The sequence below is a fragment of the Danio rerio genome, chromosome 15, assembly GCF_052040795.2.
Source record: "Danio rerio strain M-AB ecotype USA chromosome 15, GRCz13ab, whole genome shotgun sequence".
NCBI classification, from domain to species: domain Eukaryota; kingdom Metazoa; phylum Chordata; class Actinopteri; order Cypriniformes; family Danionidae; genus Danio; species Danio rerio.
In genome coordinates, this window is record NC_141035.1 from 5,770,001 (window position 1) to 5,788,227 (window position 18,227).

The 18,227-nt window shown below is 37.3% G+C and overlaps 3 protein-coding genes across 12 annotated transcripts in view; all 3 read right to left on the reverse strand.

Annotated features, from left to right (window-relative positions):
• brwd1 (bromodomain and WD repeat domain containing 1) overlaps positions 1-18,227 on the reverse strand; it is a 1,114,631-nt gene that overhangs the window by 804,961 nt on the left and 291,443 nt on the right. The gene's annotated exons all lie outside the window — the stretch shown is intronic.
• Positions 1-18,227, reverse strand: part of phkg1a (phosphorylase kinase, gamma 1a (muscle)) — an 831,529-nt gene that overhangs the window by 672,330 nt on the left and 140,972 nt on the right. The window lies entirely within an intron of this gene.
• wdr62 (WD repeat domain 62) overlaps positions 1-18,227 on the reverse strand; it is a 58,449-nt gene that overhangs the window by 5,625 nt on the left and 34,597 nt on the right. For 2 of the 10 annotated variants that reach the window (XM_087283237.1, NM_001442349.1), the window contains 7 exons: positions 13,302-13,456; positions 11,161-11,282; positions 10,933-11,052; positions 7,840-7,951; positions 7,571-7,649; positions 3,760-3,814; positions 2,886-2,963 (listed from right to left, as the gene is read on the reverse strand). In XM_087283237.1, the coding sequence (XP_087139363.1) occupies positions 2,886-2,963; positions 3,760-3,814; positions 7,571-7,649; positions 7,840-7,951; positions 10,933-11,052; positions 11,161-11,282; positions 13,302-13,456 (721 nt within the window). Of the gene's footprint in view, positions 1-2,885; positions 2,964-3,759; positions 3,815-7,570; positions 7,653-7,839; positions 7,952-9,686; positions 10,178-10,847; positions 11,053-11,160; positions 11,283-13,301; positions 13,457-13,941; positions 18,220-18,227 lie in introns of those variants that run through there. The other 8 variants (XM_087283236.1, NM_001442348.1, XM_087283239.1 and 5 more) reach the window with 5 other exon arrangements.

Below are 18,227 nucleotides of genomic sequence, written 5' to 3' on the forward strand. Positions count from 1 at the left end.
CTCACACTAAGCTACCCGAACCGTGCCCAGGCCCGTTTCCTGGATCGTTTGAGAAGTGTGAATGCTCTGAATTGGGCTTAGGCATGGTTCGCTTGGCCGGCCCTGGCCCGGTTGCAGGAGGTGTGCCTGAGAGCGGTTCACTTGGGCTTTGGCGCTGTACGTTTGTGTGTGAGAGCAAAACATGCCTGAGTCCGAAAGTGAAAGAGAGACGTGACTTTTAAGGGACTGTCTGAAACGGATTTATTCATCTTTCTTACTGTTCAATGAACGCAAACTGTCGTAGCTTATTAAAGACACAAACCCCTCACAGCACGACAGCCAACCTCCTAATTCATGCAGCACGAAGACTTTGATTATTTATGAGCGTCAAAAGGGGCTGATCTGTTCGGCGAAATATTTGTCTGCGTGTCACCGCATCCCTAAGGTCTAAAGCGATATAACTGAAGAAATCTCAACTGTGCCAAGCGAAAGCGCTTACTGAAAAGAGCATCATCGATGACGCAAGCGTGCCCAGGCCCGATTGTAATGTGAGTGCGGGCCATCAAGGGAGACTGGATGGAGGACAAGCGTGCTTTGGCCCAGTTCAAGTACATAGTGTGAGTACGCCCTTAATTAGTTTAGAAGCAGGTAGTTCAAACCCCATATTCACAACCAGGAAAACAAAAACCAAGAGGTGTACAAATTAAACAGAGCAAATTGAGCCTGAAAGCACCAAGGCTGCATCCAACAATCACAGATTAAATAGGCACATCATTTGAACAAGTATTTACTTTGCATTAAAATAAGTATGCTGTATTTAAAATAAGAGGTAATAATACATAATTATATTGAAACATGAGGTTTGAGGTTTTCGCTTTGGTATGCATTGCAAACTGAACAATTTGCTGTGGTTATTTGGAAAAACAATTGTAAAACAAAGAGCCTTAAATGTGCAAAACATTCTCAGTGCCATTGCTCTCAAGGCAACCCAAATGACATACAGTGAACACAGACAATGTGAAGTCTGCCCTTTCCAAACTGCTCCAGTGAGGTATACGCAGGATAGGTTCAATGTCCTGTAACATTAAAAATGACATTGGATGGTTTTTTTTATTTATTTTTTTTTTTTACTTTTTTTTTGTGTTTACTTAAGTTTCTGCGATCTGCTAGCTCAGACAAGTTGAAAAAAACATGCAGCTTGTTTTTTTAACTGTCAGTGTATGTATGTGCCATAATTGTCCAGTGTGAATTCCGTGCCAGTTTATACATAACCAGATAGTTCTTCACACGTGCCCAACTCCAAGCAAACTATGGACTCCTTCCACCCCTTTTTGTAAACCCGGTGATGGCCCGGTGCAATCTAAGCTATGGTGAAGTGATGAGTGTGTGCTGTGTTGGTTTAGCTCGGAGGTCCCCAAACTCAGTCCTGAAGGGCCGGTGTCCTACAGAGTTTAGTTCCAACCCCAATTAAGCACCTGAACCAGCTAATTAAGCTCTTTCCAGGTATATTAGAAACGTCCAGGCAGGTGTGGTAAAGATGGTTGGAGCTAAACTATGTAGGACATCGGCCCTCCAGGTTTGGGCATCCCCGGTTTAGATCCTCAAGAATGGATTGGTACCACAGGAGCTGCATCTCATTAGCATTTAACGAGATATTAAGAGAAACAGCTTTCTGTGACCTGAGGTGTTTTTGACTATTCATTAAAACCCTATAGAATGATATACGTTTGTGTAAAACAGGCATCCGATGTCACCTTTAATGGGATTATACAACATGCTTAGTAAGGGCTCACACACAATAACCTTTTTTTGCTTAGCTGAAAACACCATGGGCCTCATGTATCAACGCTGCGTCCGCACAAAAACTTTGCGTACGCCAGGTTTCACGCTCAGAATCGCTGACGTTTGGGTTTACTAACGATGAACTGAACATGGGAATGTGCGCAGCTCCACGCCAGCTTCATGGCTGGCGTACGCACATTTTTTGTGCGTGTCTGTTTTATTTCCATTGGTGACTCCTAGAGGAAGTTGTGTTAAATTCCTCTCTACAAAGCGTCTTTGAGCCGTGCAATGGCAACTGTATGAGACGGGTTCATCTAGCAGGTATATAAGGTTTCCATACCATACAGTTGACCAGCTAAACATTAAAGCGCAATTTGCAGTGATCGCTGGTTTTCCCAATGTAATCTGAGCTATCTACTGCACACACATTGCTATAAAGACACTATCTGAAGATGAATTTACATTCGTGAATCAGAAACATTTCCATTCAATAAATGTGCAAATAAAATATGATGCACAAACTTATTAATGATTCCTACTTGTCTTTCTCATGATAAATAGTTGGCAAAAACTGATATGTAGCAGGGAGGAAAAAAGAATGACTTTATCAGACGCTGTATTCAAACCGAGTTCATGCTCGAACGTGTCAATACATGACATGAGTTTTACGAGCTGCGCCACTGAGACTGTTAAAGGTGCTACAACGTTTTACACCTATAAACCACACTATTTCTCATTTAACTCTACAGTGCAATGTTCAGACCCAACTGTGTTAATTTTTTTTCTGCGTCTGCACATTTACAGCTTTGTGCGTACGCAATGTTTTAGTATGATTTCCACGCAAGTCTTCGTACATGAGGCCCCAGACCTTCTAGAATGACTTCGCTGTGAGCACCTGAGACTGCTTTTGCAGCACTGCATTTAATAATTCTTCTATTTGCTTTATCGAAAACATACCAAAATATGATCACACCAAACTGTGAATTGGATAAGAAAGTAATTTTTTCTGCTTATTACAAAAAATGTGTAATTTCAGATGCAGCCCAAGACACCCTTGTGAAATGTTTGTAATTTGGTGATTTGAGAAGCCCAGAGACAGGGTAAATCAACACTCTCTCACAGACCTCCCAATGCATTTTTCCAGCGTAACAAGGAAGGGTTTGAGCTTCTCCGAGAAGACATTGAGGAGCGTCTCTTGATAACTAAAGGACAAGATTTCAGCAAAATTTCATTTTAAAACTCCAGAAAATCTAATATTGTCTTATTAATCATCATTTCTGAGAAGAAAAAATTATCCAGTGTTAATTTGTGCAACATGAACTATGATATTTCCCACACACTGCAAGAGTTACGCAAAACCTTTGCACCATTAATGTTAAATCCTCCATATTTCCAGTGCGCTGGCAACTCTTGTCATATCAGAAGCTTATTAGATTATTATACAGAGCAGGTTGAATATATATTATTATATATTATACGGAGCAGGAGATTAAAATGTACAATGTCAGTCTCAATTCCACTGAACACTTCAGATCAATGTGCTCATCTATGCAATTGTAAACAGACACTGGAATGCTACTTTGTAATAAAAACAGAATATCTAGTTCCAGTTATTTAACAGTGCAAAGCTGCTTGCCTTAAAACAATCTATTATATATTATAAACTCTATTTATACGTTTTGTGGCATGACTGGAGTGCCAAACTGCAAAGCTTGTGAAAACTATTTGCAGGAACAGATCATATCCTTCTCCTCTTAACTTCTGTTGTCACTACATTTTTAATGTGTTTTTGTGTGTGCCATTGAAAATAAAGTGTGCAGAACATATTTAGATATGTGACTGGTGTCAAGGTGTTTGCTAATATTAGATCGCTGCAAAAGTGTTTCAAACTTAGTGTTACTTTTAAGCGAATAATGGGAAAAAACGTTCATCAGACACATATCAGATCATTTCTCACACTAGGGTAAAATGCTTTCTAGGTACTGTAACCGGACATACCAGTCTTCTCTTTCTCCTCGACGCTTCCACTGTTTGAAAGATGCTTGGGCTTTTCCTTAGAAGAAAAAGAACAGAAAAATATATATAGATAATTAATACAGAACATTTCACGTGTGGTCAACGCAGCTCAGTTGTACTTGCTTGATGTGGTCCAGCAGACCTCAATGGTTCTCAAACATCTAGCAAAGTTTCCATGGCGAATATAGAAACCATGACGTATCGATGTCTATACAAATAAAGATCTTAAATGCATCTGTACGTAAAAAAAGTTTTATTCACTGAACAGAGATGACTTTTAAAAAAAGTCAGTGAGCAAAATGTTTGGTTTAGAATCAATCACACAAGAGTGAGTGAATGATGGGATTTTTCACTTTTAGGTAAAAAAAAAAAAAAAAAAAAAACATTTCAAGGAGTTATGAAATCTGGAAATCTTGTTTAACATTAAATGTCAAAAGGTTGCACGTTGTCGAAAACAATGACAACGCACATTATTTTAAACAACATGGAAGTGGATAACTGACTTGTGTATTCATAAATATAAATTGTAAAAAAAAAGCTTGGTGTACTTATTATATTTTTGTTTATTCATTCATTTATTTTCTTGTCGGCTTAGTCCCTTTATTAATCCGGGGTCGCACCAGCGGAATGAACCGCCAACTTATCCAGCAATTTTTTACACAGCGGATGCCCTTCCAGCCGCAACCCATCTCTGTGAAAAAATTTTGTTTAAATAATAGTAAACGAAGTTACATTTACAATCCTACACAATGATTTTCTAAACAGACAGGGGAAATGTCCTTAAAAAAATTAAAATAAAAACTAAAACAAAAACTGATATATGCATATATCATGTCAAACATGCATGTAACAATTTACCTTCCTTGTACAAGTTATTATTATTTTGAGAAAATTTTACATTTAAAAAAAACAAAAAACAAAAAAGGACATTAGGACACGAAGGACATTTTCCATGTCCATTTAGAAAATCATTGTGTAAAATTGTAATCAGCATTATTAAGAGAAAAAAAGCAACAACAAAAAAAACTTTTTAAAAGAACGATTTTAATTTGTTTTAATAATTGTTTATTTAATTATTGACCATTTGTCTGTACACTCTGGCATATGTTGTTTATTATTAAATAGTTCATTTTTTTTCTTTGTTGTAAAAAAAAATGGCTGCAGAACTGTTTTTAAGTGGGAAATGTCCAAAATATGACATGACACACTGATGTTCAGTCGAAATTGTGATCGATACTAGGGCTACACAAGATTGAAAAAAAACTGACATTGCAATAGTCTGTTTTTAAATATTTCCCAAATTATATTTAATAGAGCAAGGACATGTTCACAGTATGTCTGATAATATTTTGTTTTCTGGAGAAAGTCTTGTTTGTTTTATTTTGGCTAGAATAAAAGCAGTTTTTAAATTTAACACAATTTTCAGGACAAAATTATTAGCCCCTTAAAGCTATTTATTTTTCAATGGTCTACAGAACAAACCATCGTTATACAATAGGGATGTAACGGTATCAGAATTTCACGGTATGGTAATACCTCGGTATGAATGTCACGGTACGGTATTTATTGAATCATTTACAGGAAAAAACAAAACTTATGAAAATACTCCAAAAAGGTGCCAAAAGTGTCAATGACATACAAATTAGTCATCTATCTGTAAGCTTTGAAACAGGAACTTCAATTTTAATAACAAAAAATTATTAAACCATGTAAAAAAATTAAGTTTCAATTTAGTATTGTTGAAAACTCATCACATTCAACATTTAATCACTCACTCACTTAGATAGAGATGGGTTTAAAGGAAAATTATCATATAAATATAATCTGGTAAAAGCTGGTATCTCTGGGTATTTACAATGTCCCCTGCAACAGAAAAAAAAACCTCTCATTTGGGACTGAGGTTTCTGGGACAAGAGAGATATGACTTGGCCCAGGTTGACAGCAGTGGGGAACGTTGTGCATTGTCTTTCCCCCACTTGAGAGGACAAACCATGAGTGAGATAGAGATCTCATGTCTGCATCAATCTGAACAGTGTGCTGTGTTTCTGCAGTCCCCATGACTGATTATTAGTCCTATTCCCCAACTTGCAGGCACGTGCACACATAGGGCTCAACCTGTGCAGTGCACATGCCCTTTTTAGTCTTGGATAGAAAGTTCCCTTCCAAAATCATCAATGTGCCCCCGCAACACGACATACCCTCCGTCCCGCTTTACAGTACGCGCGCGACAACACAGCTGATCAGAACGCGCGCGACAACACAGCTGATCAGAACGCGCGCGACAACACAGCTGATCAGAACGCGCGCGACAACACAGCTGATAAGAACGCGCGCGACAACACAGCTGATAAGAACTCGCGCGACAACACAGCTGATAAGAACGCGCGCGACAACACAGCTGATAAGAACGCGTGCGACAACACAGCTGATCAGAACGCGCGCGACAACACAGCTGATCAGAACTCGCGCGACAACACAGCTGATAAGAACTCGCGCGACAACACAGCTGATAAGAACTCGCGCGACAACACAGCTGATAAGAACTCGCGCGACAACACAGCTGATAAGAACTCGCGCGACAACACAGCTGATAAGAACTCGCGCGACAACACAGCTGATAAGAACTCGCGCGACAACACAGCTGATAAGAACTCGCGCGACAACACAGCTGATCAGAACTTGCGCGACAACACCGCTATTCAGTACGCGTGCGGCGACAACACCTGCTTTAGGGTTTTCCAGCTCTTTTTCATCCCCGCTTCTAGCAGCACACTCCATTTCCGCATTACTGGATCTCTAGCGACAACAGACCGCAAGGGATTATGGCCAAGCCTGGGCTGATGGGAATTGTAGTTTTCGCTACCTCCCGTTCGCTTCATTCGCCTGAGCAAATTTTCTCAGAAGACCTATAGTTTTACCGAGTCATGCGACTACGGTAATATCGAAAAAAATTAATATTGCGGTATGACAGTATTTACAATACCGTTACATCCCTAATATACAATAATTCGCCTAATTACCCTAACGTGCCTAGTTAACCTAATTAACTTAGTTAAGCCTTTAAATGTCACATTAAGCTGTATAGAAGTGTCTTGATAAATATCTAGTCAAATATTATTTACTGTCATCATGGCAAAGAGAAAATAAATCAGTTATTATAAATGAGTTATTAAAACTATTATGTTTAGAAATGTGTTGAAAAAAATCTGCTCTCCATTAAACAGAAATTGGGGAAAAAAATAAACGGGAGCTAATAATTCAGGGGGGGTTAATAATTCTGACTTCTACTGTATAGAAATTTTCCAGGATGACTCGGTTTGGAAAGAATTCCTAATTTTACATTGATTGGGATGATTTTTCTAGGAAAGTGCATCTGCATAAAAATATATATTCAAAAACATTCAAAACAAAACAAAAAGCACATAATAAAAAAAAAATAGAACAAAGATCAAAAAATTAAATGGCAGATTTTATCATTGGTGTTCAAATGGTTTAAATTCACTTGAAATTGCTTGACAATGTGATATTCTGAGGCCCTAATCAGTACTAAAATAACACCAGACAAAATCTGCAGACTTTGTTAGCTATTTATGTGCAGAGTTTAACCAAAATATGCAGATTTATGTGCAATGTTTTTGGTAGTCTAGTAACTAAAACATGAAAAATCCAATTAGATCCATTTGTTTGGTAAACAAAGCAAGTCTCTCATATAATGCCTACTAATAACAACTGGGATCCTGTTGTATACATGTCATTCAGAGTACATAGCATTGACGAAAGTGAAGCTTCTTACCATGGTTTGGTCCAGGGTTTGGCTGTCAGTGGACTCATCAGGTATACTGGACAGGCATGCTGCAGGCCGACAAGCAGCACTGCTGAAAAAGCAGATGAAAACATTTCACTATATCATCTACACCGACAAACACTAAAACAAGAATTACACAGCTGCTTCTAATTCCATTGTTATCTAAAAGGGGTAGGAGAAACTAAAAATACCCATTGCTCAATTTCATTATTTGATCAAAAGGGTCACGATGTGGGAAAAAGCTGATGTTGACTCACCGGAAACGGCTCTGAAAGCGGGAGAGGAAGCGTGTAGAGATGCTGAGACGAGGATTGAGGAAGTTGCTCTCTGTCGTGGGCTGCAGACTGCTCAAGTCAGTGTTGAACTTTTCTGCAAGAGAGTTTCCACAGAGGTTTAGTAGAGAAATAAGCATTTCACCATCACCTTAAGGATAAAACACACTACAATGTAATTTTACCACACTAAGCATCATACAACTGCTGATTAGTTACAGAGGAAAGCTGGGTGTCAAACACTAATCGACTAACGCTCGCCTCAAATTTTAAGATTTTGGCCACAATTTAGTTTGTTTGTTTTTAATGTCATACCAGAGTCTATGACTATTATCATGGCCAGAAAAAGTACACCACAAATATAAATTATATTAAGGTTTCACAATTTAATTATGCTAAAATCACTAAAACTACATTTGGATTAACAGTGAACGGAGATGAAAAGAGTGAACTGAACAAAAGAAGTTTCTCACAAAATTGAAGACAACACAATTGAATAGCGCAGAGGTCACCAACCTTTTGGAAACTGAGAGCTACGTCTTGGGTAGCGATTAGTGTGAAGGGCTACCAGTTATTAAATAACACATTTTTCTTAATTTACTTTTTAATTATATGTTATTATTAATAATTAATAATATTCATCTATGTGAAGACATTAATCATGTTAATGATTTCTCACAGTAGTAATCAACAATGACTTAAGTTAGATAAATATCAATATGCAACACTTCATTTGTCTAAATTTTTTTTTTAAGTTTTTTATTATATAACTTAAAGTAATTTTCAAATTTACACCAATGCAAGTGTGATTATGATGATTATGATGCAATTCATTCATATGTGGTGCTCTGGTTCGCTATTTTTAGAACAGGCCAGAGGGCAACTCATGTGAACCTGGTGGGCTACCTGGTGCCCACGGGCACCATGTTGGTGACCCCTGGAATAGCGCATGCTTGATTGCCAAAACGCTGATATTTACAAATATAACATGTAGGAGGATCTTCTACATCATCAAAAATCATCTGATCCCACAGGTTGGTTTATTTGACCGACATCAAGACTACTTTTATAAAGTTTGTTTCCAATATGTAAATCCCGTTCTTTTTTGCCATTCGTTACTAACAGATACAGTGAACACAACATATGTTGTTTTTTGATCAAAGGAGGTTCCACAATTTGGTCATCTGAGATACATGTGGGAAATCCTAAGCTAATCCTAGACTAAAGTCAGTGGTTTTTAATAATTGATCTCTTTCAGATGCTTTCCTGCAGTTGCAGCTACAACAATCATCAAATCCAATAAGAGATCTGAACCAAATGATGCAATCAGCACGACATCTTCAAACCAATTTGGGGAAAAGGCTAAAACGGTTTATTTTTCTTCAGTTTTTTTGTTAAGTGTAAAATGAAAACTTCAGATGGTTTGTGTTTGCTGTGGGGTATCGTTTCAGAACACAGGTTACTGAATGTTTCACAGGTCGATAGGTTTGGGTATTATTAGTATTTTATCGACACCAATTACAATTTAGATTTTTTTTGTCAGTGCCAGTTTTGTTTCCAATGTAGTAAAAAAAACAAAAAAAGGAAAAACTGTATTAAACGACTTTATGCATTAACTAATTAAATTTTAAATGTCTTTTATTTCTGATCTATAAGCCCTACACACTTGATTCTGCTTTAGTTTTATCATGTATATATGCTTTTGTTTGCTAAAAAAAAAAAAAAAAAAAATATATATATATATATATATATATATATATATATATATATATATATATATATATATATATATATGTATGCGAAAGATCAGGAATTGATTAAGCAAAAAAAATTACAAGATTATCATCTAACGCGGGACTAAATTAACTTATAATAATAAAATTGTTAAAAGCACATTAAAGACTTAACAGATGAAGTAAAACAATTCACAAAGCTGTGTCTAATAAAGAACAGGCGCTGTTGACAGGCGCTGCATGAGCTGCTGTTTAAAGCAGATTTCAAAAATCTAATTTGCAGTCGAATATAGGTTTGTTTTGAAAAAAAACAACAAAAACAAAGATTAAACATAACAGGACTGGTATGAGAAAATTAATTTTTCTTTGGACTCGAATACAAAATCTTTGATTAATCAATGATGCAGGCAAATTGGAGCTTAATCCTGCAGGGCACCGACCTCCAGGAACAAGATTGGTGACCCCTGGTATAGTCTAACAAGCCTTAAGTATAAAGGAATATTAACAACAATGTGAGTTGGGCTTTCTAAAATTGTCTTACATAAAACCTCTGAGTATACTCCGATTGGGTGCAAGTAATTAATTATTAACTAAGGGTACTTTCACACCTGTGAATCGATTCAGTTGTTACGAAACAGAGATTAAAATTGTTACATTGTTGCTCTTTGCTCTTGGAGCGGTTCGCTTTCACACTGCAAAGTTTCTAAACGGACCAAAAGAGCTAAAACAAGTCACGTGCGAGTAAACTCTCCTTACATTTGTCAGTGTCAGGGTTTATTTTGCAGCGTCCCGCTCAGCTGTCAGGAGAGGTGGTGGTTTGGTGGTGATTCACAGGGAGCGCGCGACGTGTCTGAGGAGAGACGCGGTGGGGAGGGGTGAGAAGGGTGCGCGACGATGACTATTTGAGGACCGGGAGGGAGACGCGAGATTACCAGGAGATCATCACTCGTTTGCAGGCATCCGGAGACTCGCGAAACTTCCCACCCTACTCATAATTCTCTCTTCATATAGCCGTATGCCTATTACATATCCATAAAACACTGTGATATAAGCGTGCTCGGATCGGAAAGCTTTCTCACTGCAATCGAACCGCTCCAGGGTTTGTTTCAATCGAGCAGAGACCACCTCATTCAAGCGATCTCAGAGCGATTACTTTGGCGCGGAACAGAGCGCGATTGCCCTGTTCACATATGCCAAACGAACCGCGCTAACTGGGCAAACGAGACGCGTTCCGAAACAAAAGTGTAGGTGTGAAAGCACCCTAAGTAACAAACCAAAGTTACTATGCAAGTATCTAAGTAGCAAACTAACTAACGAAATAGAGCTGGAAACAAACATCTTCTACCATTTGTGGCCACACCCAGAGTGTCGAAATGCTGGCGAAGCAGAGTTCCAGATTCTTCTTCATCCTCTTCAACTCCTGAGCTTCCCGTAGAGCTCACCTGACTGAGGGAATCTGTGTCCTCTAAAATAAATAAGCAAAAAAAACGATACAATCAAATTAGGGTGAACTTTTAACTCTTCAGGTTGTTTCATACTCTACAAATGCTTCAAACTGTGTGCTGTAACTCACGGTCATGCGGCTGGTCACTATGAGATTCTGGACTTTCAGCAGAGCAAGCACTATCTGGACTTAACTCCTCTTCATCAGGATCACCAGCAGTGCCCTCACACAGAGCTTTAACATCAAACTCCCTGCCGGGAAGACAAAGAGCAAGATTAATAAATCAGTGATGCTGAATACAAGTCACATTTATAGAGCAATGTCCACCTTTCTATGGGTCCAGATCTAAAGTATGTAAAGAACACACTTATCCTTATTGACCTTATTCTTGACGTACAAACAGTCTTCTGGTCTCATTTACTTCCATTGGTTTAGAGAGGTTAAAAACCTTGTTATGATGCTTGATGTTGCAAACTGACATTTATTATATTATTCTATTTTTTTTGTATAGTCAGAAACACACTTGTTTGTAGAGCAAGTAGTTTGACCGTTTTCTGCAATTTATTATTACGTGTGATTAGAGCTGTGAACCTACACTAGTCTCACGGTTCGGTTACGATTATCATGCCATCGATTCGGTTCAATTCAATATTTCGGTGCATCGATGGTGCTTTTCATACACAGTTTTATATTTTCGTCACAGCAGCAGTTCTTGTAATAAAATGTATGAATATATGTATATTTATATATTATTTGTAATACAATTTTGTCATTTAATACAGTCAGATATAAAACCTGTAACTTTAAACAAAACGAGCATTAAGCAAATAATATAAACTAACTTAAATATCCAGCTCAATTTCTGATCCTTGTCTAGTTCTCTTACACCTCTTTAATTGGTCATACCCTCAACAAAAACGGTTGTGATTGGCTCTTGAACGCTGCGATCTTCACAGATGAGTGACACTGATAAGCGGCAGGCGGCAGTGGCGATCTCACAGATGATGTATGATAGACACGGAGAAAACTCTGCAGACACGCGCTCGTTTCTTTATCCACAAGTAATGCTGTAAAACAGCCGAGAGGAGAAGAAAAGCCACGCCAGCAGGTCAAATGGGCCACTGTGTGTGTGTGTGTGTGTGAGAGAGAGAGAGAGAGAGAGAGAGAGAGAGCGAGAGAAAGAGAAATGGAGTACTTTCATTCTCTCGATCTCAGTGAAATAGGGGGTTTTGTTGTATATGTCAGTGAAAGACTGATCCAGCAAACACACACAGTGAAATTGTGCACAGTTTATGAGTTTTAAGTAGTTAGAGCGTTGTAAATACTCGCGCTCACCTCCCTCGCGACAAAGCGCATATGAGGTAAATGACGTCAGTGATAACCGCTTATGATTATTACTGACCGAATTACCGAATTGTCTGCATCTGCATCGCGGTCGAAACGATTCATTTTGACACCCCTACTTGTGATTTTTCGCATAGGAATCTGAAGTACTAAAATGAAGTCGAAAAACAAAAAACATTAAAAAAATTTTTTAAATGAGAGCATAATTCAATCTTCAGATTAATTCAGCACAACCACCACAAAAACAAACTGTACCTCCAATCAACTGAACTCAAATCAACCATGGGGTGTTGGTGAAACTCACTTTATGCAACTACGCAACTTTGGTATACCTCAGGGCTGAATGCTTGGTCCCTTTCTTTCTTGAGTGTACACCACAACAGCTTTCATTACTATTTAAATAATTATGTTTATAACCGGACTGATTGCTCAGGGATAAAACTACACAACTTAACAAACATAAAAACATCAATATAAATGGACATAGTTGAGGTAAAATGAAAGTAAATTAAAAGGATTGGTGTGGATCTGAAATAATTGCAGCATACAAAATAAGCATGCTTAAAGGGACAGTAGTCTTCATTTACTCGCCCTTTGCTTCTTCCAAATCTGCTTGAGTTTCTTTATTACAGGTTTTTAGCTTTCTTCAAAAGTTCATATTTTTGTTCAACAGAATGAAGAATCACTTGATAAAGGGAGAGATCACCCACTAATGAACGTTTACTCGCTGTTTAATTCAGACGAACTGAAACCAATTCAAAACTGAAGTTACACATCAATATACATTTCTAATATGTCCTGGCATTTTCCAATATTAAACAAATTCTTGTGTTGCTGGTTAAGCATCTGCTAAGTGAATTAATGTAAACAATCTTGGCCTCTAAATAAAAAAGGAACCAGGCCAGATATCATTATAAGAAGTTTACCCTTCACCAGTGGACAGAGCTGTGCTGTTAGCAGGATATAAAATATATCCGGTCTTTTCTGAGGAGCTGAGCTCTGGATTGAAGTTCTCCTCTCCATGTGGAAACTGCAGAAATTCTGGCCCGTGGAGTGAAGAGCTAAAGCCATCTCTGGAACTCTGCAAATAAATAAACAAACACTTTCAGATACGATACCAGATGACCATGTGGTTACAATAATTGGGGCTTGTTCAGACAAGCCTCACTTCCTCATAGTAGGAGTTCTAAATTTAATGTTGTTGTTGGCCTCCATTAACAATTCAAAAATACTTTCTGCATTGGCTGTGCTGGAATCTCGTGCTCCCCTGACCGAAGGTTTAACATAGTAATAAGAAAGGAGTGAGCAAGATCATAATGACTGCCTCTAGCAATTTCTTTCTGATATTTGGTCACTAGAAGAAATACAAGACTAACTAGACACATTCACTCTTGATGAGTTGATTAAATGATACAACAAGCACCAACAAAGTGCATGTAAATTTATAAATTGCTCAAAAAAAGGAATCTTCATTAAATTGATGAGTTTGAGTTGAGTCCAACAGAGAATGAGGACAGTAACATCAAGAAATTATTGGTATGCCTCAGGTCTAGGTGGTCGTCCGTCTTTTCTTTTTAGTGTACACAGCTATTTTTATAATATTAAACCAACAACAAAATGAACTGCATTTCCGGAACAATTTCATTATTGTAAATTACATATTGATGTTTATGCTTACACATAAGTCTGGTTCAACAATACATAAAACTATACAACAATTGGAGCACACAAATTCTTTATTTTTGAAATTTAAGACACTTAAGTTTAATGATTTGGTTAAATTTAAAACGGCAACGTTTTAATAGGGTCACGAAGTACCAAAACACTTTTTTTTGGAAAGCTGAAAGTCATATACATGTCCCACGTTGCTAAAAACTTTATTAGGACACACATATTTTACAAAAAAAAAGTTAAAAATCGGTTGTTTTTCCCTTATTTCGAGCAAATTCGTTCTTACGTTTGAAAAGAAATTTTGAAGCTGCGTCACAGCGATTCGATCCTTGTGTAAATTGCAGCATGAAGACTGGAGGTCTGTACTGGGGGGGTACAATGTCACGTTTTTGAGCTTTGAGCAAATTCATGAGAAACACTTCTGAGTGTTTCCAGACCATCAATCAGCGCACTATTTTGTGAATGACGTGCAACTTCTTTTATATGCATGACATAGCTTCGAAAAAGCTGTTTTTAACTGTTACAGTGTTCAGAGAGACGCCAAGTTGTGCTGTCAACCGTAATTAAAACAAGTGAAAGAAGAAGAATTTTTCAGAGACATGGGTCGTCAGTGTTGTGTTTGTATATGTGCCATATGTGTATATGTGTATATGTGTGTGTGTATATTCCCCGCTATGAGAGCGCAGCTGGCGTGTGGACTCGTGTGTGGATTACGCTATAAATGCTGCTCTCCGAATGTAAACATGTAAACACCTTAATAAAACTATTATTGTTGTGTAGGACTTTTGCCGAATTTTGTGACAGGATAGACTATACACACAAGCAACTTACAGAGTCTTTGCATCTACTAAGAAATGCGGAGAGTTTTTTCTATCTCCCATACGGCATGCGGCAGGGCTCGAAATTGCGACAGTTTTGGTCGCATATGCGCCTAAAATTTCATCTATGCTACCTCAAAATATATTTGGGAGCATTTGTGCGACTGCATAAATTTGGTGCCGTGCGACCAGTTTTCATTACAAAATGTTCACCCCACACGCAGAACGCATCTTAGCATCTGACACCCCAAACGCAGCACTCATGCATAGTTTAAAACAGTTGTCATGTCAACTAGCTGCAGGAAAAAGTGCGCAATGCTTGCCCCGCCTTCAAGCTCTTCTGATTGGTCCACTGCTCTAGCACTGAATGAGAACGGATTGGGTAATATCAGCTGTCAATCACTCAGTCGATGCCTTTCTTTAGATGACAGGGAGTGCTACAACCACGAACATGTAAAGCACTAAAAATGAGAGAATGAAAACAACACTGACAGATTTAATTTTAGAAAACATGCAAGTTTAAAATAATGGTACCTCTGATCAGTGATCAAGCGCTGAATGTTATGTGAGCATTTACACTTTTCGAAGAGTGGATAAAAAAAATTCCAGTGTTTAAAGTCCACTATGAAAATGGTTAAAGCATTCATCATAAAGCCGGTGTGATGGAGTTTGCAGGTAACACATTCGCAAAATCTACACATTAGGCGTGAGAGGTTCTGTTTAATCCTTCATTTAATCGTCAGGATGCTGTCAGCTGCGCAGGTGGCAGCTATATGTAAAACGTAACACCACGTATACCATCGCAAAAAGGCTTGCATTCATCAAGATAAATCTAATATTGCAGCTCATTAAAAAAACTGTATTGCTATTAAGATGACGGTAACACTTTACAATAAGGTTCATTAGGTTCAATGCATTTTCTAACATGAACTAATCATGAACACTTGTACAGCATTTATTAATCATAACTGAACTTTTACTAATGCATTATTAACATCCAAGTCCATGCTTGTTAACATTAGTTAATGCACCATGAGTTAGCATGAACTAACAATGAACAACTGTATTTTCATTAACTAACATTAAATAACATGAACAAATACTGTAGTAAATGTATTGTTCATTGTGTGTTCATGTTAGTAAATGCATTAATTAACATTAACTAATGAACCTTATTGTAAATTGTGACCAGTGAGAACAGCAAAGTTATTATCGTTAACTAAGTTTCATTCATGTCAAGCAGTGCGTGCAGGGCCAGTGGGTGCATGCGGATGTCGTTTTGTTTGTTTGTTTGATTGTTTAGTGCTGATTTCAAATGCAGTAAATCGGTTAATATAACATTAAAACTTGTAACGGTGCTTATAATAGGTGGGTGCGACTAAATTTTGGCTGGTACTCCTAACTTTTTAAAGTTGGGAGCACCAGTGCTAATTCAGTTTAGCACGGACTCTGTTTATATTAAACTCTGCTTGGAGCTCGCCATCATGGATTAAGACATCCTTAAAGGCAGTTTAAGTTATATATTGATTGATCATTATTCTGGTTTATGGTTTAATAGACAAGTAACACTGTAGTTTATATAATAGAAGGAAGTTACTTTTACCCTTGACTAAATTTTAATATACTTAACGTATATTAAGACAATGTTAGCATTTAATTGTTGGGTATAATTGACAAATTTAGATTTTTTCCCCCTGTTTTTACCTTCTAGGTTTAAATTGGGGTGGGATCACTTGTGGTAACAGGACAGAGTACTTCAATGACATGTCAGTAATAGTACCGTTTCCTGCTTGCATTTTGAGCGTTGCCGAGTGGATTATTGAACACTGCTGATTGGCCATTGTATTCATGTGCTCAACAGATATGACTGTGATTGGCATTAATATTCATTGGCTTGAAAGAGCATTTACAACAAAACTGCAATGTTTGCAAATTGATCCCTCAGTAGATTGTACTGTACTCAGACGATAACAGAGACAACATTCAAACACTTCGATGATGAGGACCTTTGTCCCTTAAAAGTAGGAACGTGTGACTACATTTTTTAAATCTAAAATTAAGCATTTCTTCATGTTTTTTATCCATTGCTCGCTCACTTCCTTGTCCCTGCTTTGCTTCAGTCCCTTACCTTCTGCTCACAGCTTTTCACACCAATTTAAGTAGCATTTTCTTAAATTCTGAGGTACATTTGAAAGGAGATAGGGGAGTGGGGAGGTTTATCAACATCAAAACTTCTAGTCAAATAATAAGGACATTACAATATTGCATTTAAGGCAAAATTATTCGCTTTGAGAAATATTTATAAAAAAAATCATTAAAGTACTGTTTAATAGAGTGTTTTTTTTTAGCATTTTCAAACAATAGTTATAATAACCAATTTCTACAAATCGATTTATTTATTATTTGCCATAATGACAGTACATAAGATTTTACTAAACATTTTTCAAGATACTAGTATTCAGCTAAAAGTGCAATTTATCTAGAAGCTTATTTAAGTTAATTAGGTTAGCTTAAAGTCACTGAAACCAATCAAAAGTAACGCCCCATTCACACGGGGCTTCAGCGTCAACGCTTGACTGAAGGCATGTGTGAAGTTGGGGCGAATGAAATTCAGTCAGCAATAGTCCACTGTCTAGCTGGTGTATTTGCATACAGCGATCTGATTGGCTGACGCTTCCGTTGGCGCTTGAAAAGTTGAGCTACGGATCCACAATGCAGTTCGGAAACGCCTAATGTCACCCATTCAAAGTGAATGGGAAGCATTGACACTGACGCCCCGTGTGAATGAGGCGTAATAGGGGGCTAATAATATTGAGGGGGCTAATAATATTGAATTGTGTCAAAAATGTTAAAACCTGCTTCTTTTTCCAAACAAACTGAAAAAAACAAAACTGAAAAAACGCCCGTCTTTTCTCCAGACAAAAAAAAAACAAAAAACTGGAAAACGTCCTTGCTCTGTTAAATATAACTTGAGAAATATTTTTTTAATAATTAATTTCACAGGAAAATCAATTTTACCTTCAAATGTGTATGTGTTGTTGGTGTGACATGGTATAACATTTTTGTCTTCCAAGGAGCTCTTGTTATGAAAAATGGTCTGACTGTCTCAAGCATATTGCAATAAATTATGGCTCTTATATATGAAAAGAAAATTGTAAAAATTATTAATAAATACCTCAGGCCTAATTTTACCAGTGGCTATTTCAGTAAATGGCAATCATTTCTTTTCCATCCATACATCTCTAAAAACATAGGAACTTAATACATTTGGTAACTAAAAACCATGTCCTCTGGCATGACACTGCATAAAAATATAATAAAACAATAACTCCCACTCTAACATTAAACTGAAGGACTTTTTGA